The 2,306-nt window shown below is 32.3% G+C and overlaps 1 protein-coding gene across 1 annotated transcript in view; it reads right to left on the minus strand.

The window, feature by feature from the left end:
- The window catches only part of LOC106869371 (ADAMTS-like protein 2), a 147,675-nt gene that overhangs the window by 29,884 nt on the left and 115,485 nt on the right, over nucleotides 1-2,306 (minus strand). Inside the window, exon 9 of the mRNA XM_014915094.2 lies at nucleotides 2,099-2,161. Coding sequence (XP_014770580.1) covers nucleotides 2,099-2,161 — 63 coding nt within the window. The remainder of the gene's footprint in view (nucleotides 1-2,098; nucleotides 2,162-2,306) is intronic.

Raw genomic sequence — 2,306 nt, forward strand, 5'->3', positions numbered from 1 at the left:
TATATATATATATATATATATACTCTTGTACATACAAGCGTATGTACATGCATATTTATGTCTGCAAATATGTGTATATATATATATATGTAGGTATGTCTATATCTATCCAATATGTGTGCGTGTGTATATCTGTGTGTGCGTATGTCTATGCGAGTTCCAAGTTGTAGGCCTGTGTTTTGTATCATTTCCCAGAAAAGTTCATTAACTATGTAACTTTTCTGCAATTTGTTCCTTTTAGCTTGTGGCTGAAGAAAAATATCGAAACTATTGTGTAGCATGAAGTACTGGTTAGAGAATTCAGTAAATTAGAGTAATTAGTGTGAAAAGATCTAGGCGTGGCTTAACATAGACGCAGGCATGGGTTTGTAGTTATGAAGTTCGCTTTATCCAAAATGTAGTGGATGCTTGTGACTTTACTTATATTTGGTATTAATAAAGGTGAACGAAGCTTGATATAGTGGCAACAATTTCTGTGTACGTGTGCGCTTGCGCGTGTACATGACTGTGTGTGGTGTGTTTGTGTAAACATATGTATATATATATATACATATATATACATACACACATATATTTATTTGTGTGTATGTGTGTGTGTCTGAATGTATGTATGTATGTATGTATATATTCATCAAAGAATACAGTATTATAAATCTTTTGCATTCAATCTTAACAACAGGTTTCGCACAGGATATTTTATAACATGGCGGTTACCAAGTGCATACATACATTTCGGAGATGGCAGATATATATGTATTTTAAAAAAACCTAACGACTGCTCTCTTTTTATTGTATCGGTATTCTAGTAATTATAGTTTATATATGAATTCAGTGTATGGATGAAAAGGAAATCCAGTGAAGATGCTTAGAAATATTTTTCCAATTAATTGGAAATTTGTATTTTTTCAATGCGCAGAAATGGGAGAAAAATTTCTAATAGGAAGTGCAACGTTGATAAAAAAGCAATGTGGATCACACTTAGAATATTTTCTTTGTACAGAAATTGTGTGGTTTATGAGTGAATGATATACCTTCAACCAGGAAATGAAACTGCCCTGCATATATGGTTAAGCAGATTACCACTAAGTATACAGGATTAACAATTTACTACTCAGCATGTTAAACTTATATATAACATGCAAAATAGCTGCTAAGAGTTGTAAAATTTATGCTTTTCCCAATAATATTATTGATGTTTAAGTGAAATAACGCGAGGCATTCTTATTCTTGCTCAGTTGAATGTTATCCCATTCGAGCAAAGTTACACCCCAAAATGCGTCACAGTCGTGAACATGCTGCATTTATTGAAGCACACTTTATGTAGGATTACATGAAAAAATGTGCACTTCTAATTTCATGATGATGAAGCATGATTTCAGGAAAGTTTAGCTGATATTTCTAGATACGAGGCTGTTTACATGATAGTGTGTTGTTGATGGTGTTAGTAGTCGTGTTGGTGGTGGAGATAGTGGTGGTGGTGGTAGCAGTGGTAGTGGTAGGGATGGTGATGGTGGTGTCGTAATTGCTGTTTAGCCCCAGAGTACTCCGAGCAAGTTTATGCTCTTCCTAGGACACGCTCTGGCAGTACCCACCAAGTATTATTTTTTCAGTCAAAGTGTATTTAGAACTATATAATCAAATGGATTTTTCCCCCCTCTGAAGGTTTGGTCACTATTTCTAGCTGGTTTACCACCACATCGGAGAAACCTCGTTGACTCATGGGCAACATCAATTGATAATTGAATAACATACGGTGAACTTTAGAGAAAAAATACAATAAAAATATCAAAGAAACCAACAAAAAAAACATTTTGTCAGATGTTAAAGATATAGGAAGAATACAAGCATAGTTGTTTCATTGTTTTTAAATAAAATAATGGAATGGTTAATACGTTCAAGAATGCTAAACAAGAACATACTTTCTGAGAGGTAGTTGACGAAGCAAAAATAAAGGTATAAGCAATATAAAATTTGAAAGAATAAAACAGCAAGCATTAAAAAAAAATATAAAAAAATATAACCTCTACGTTACAATACACTACATTACAAATACATACAAAAACAGAAACGTAACAAAAGAAATTTCAATAGCACTTACCAAAAGCACCTTGGCAAAATAATTCTTTACGCTTCTTAGTTCTTTTGCATGAACCACAATTTGCTGCCAGACATGATGGAACACAATGAATAAGTATTAAAAAAAATAATAAAACAGTTTTCTAAAACCTAAAACATTAAAAATATTAACAAAAAAAAAAGGGAACATCACTTAGATATCTTTCAGAGAAAAAAAAAAAAAAAAAAAA

The sequence above is a fragment of the Octopus bimaculoides genome, chromosome 2, assembly GCF_001194135.2.
Source record: "Octopus bimaculoides isolate UCB-OBI-ISO-001 chromosome 2, ASM119413v2, whole genome shotgun sequence".
Lineage (NCBI taxonomy): Eukaryota > Metazoa > Mollusca > Cephalopoda > Octopoda > Octopodidae > Octopus > Octopus bimaculoides.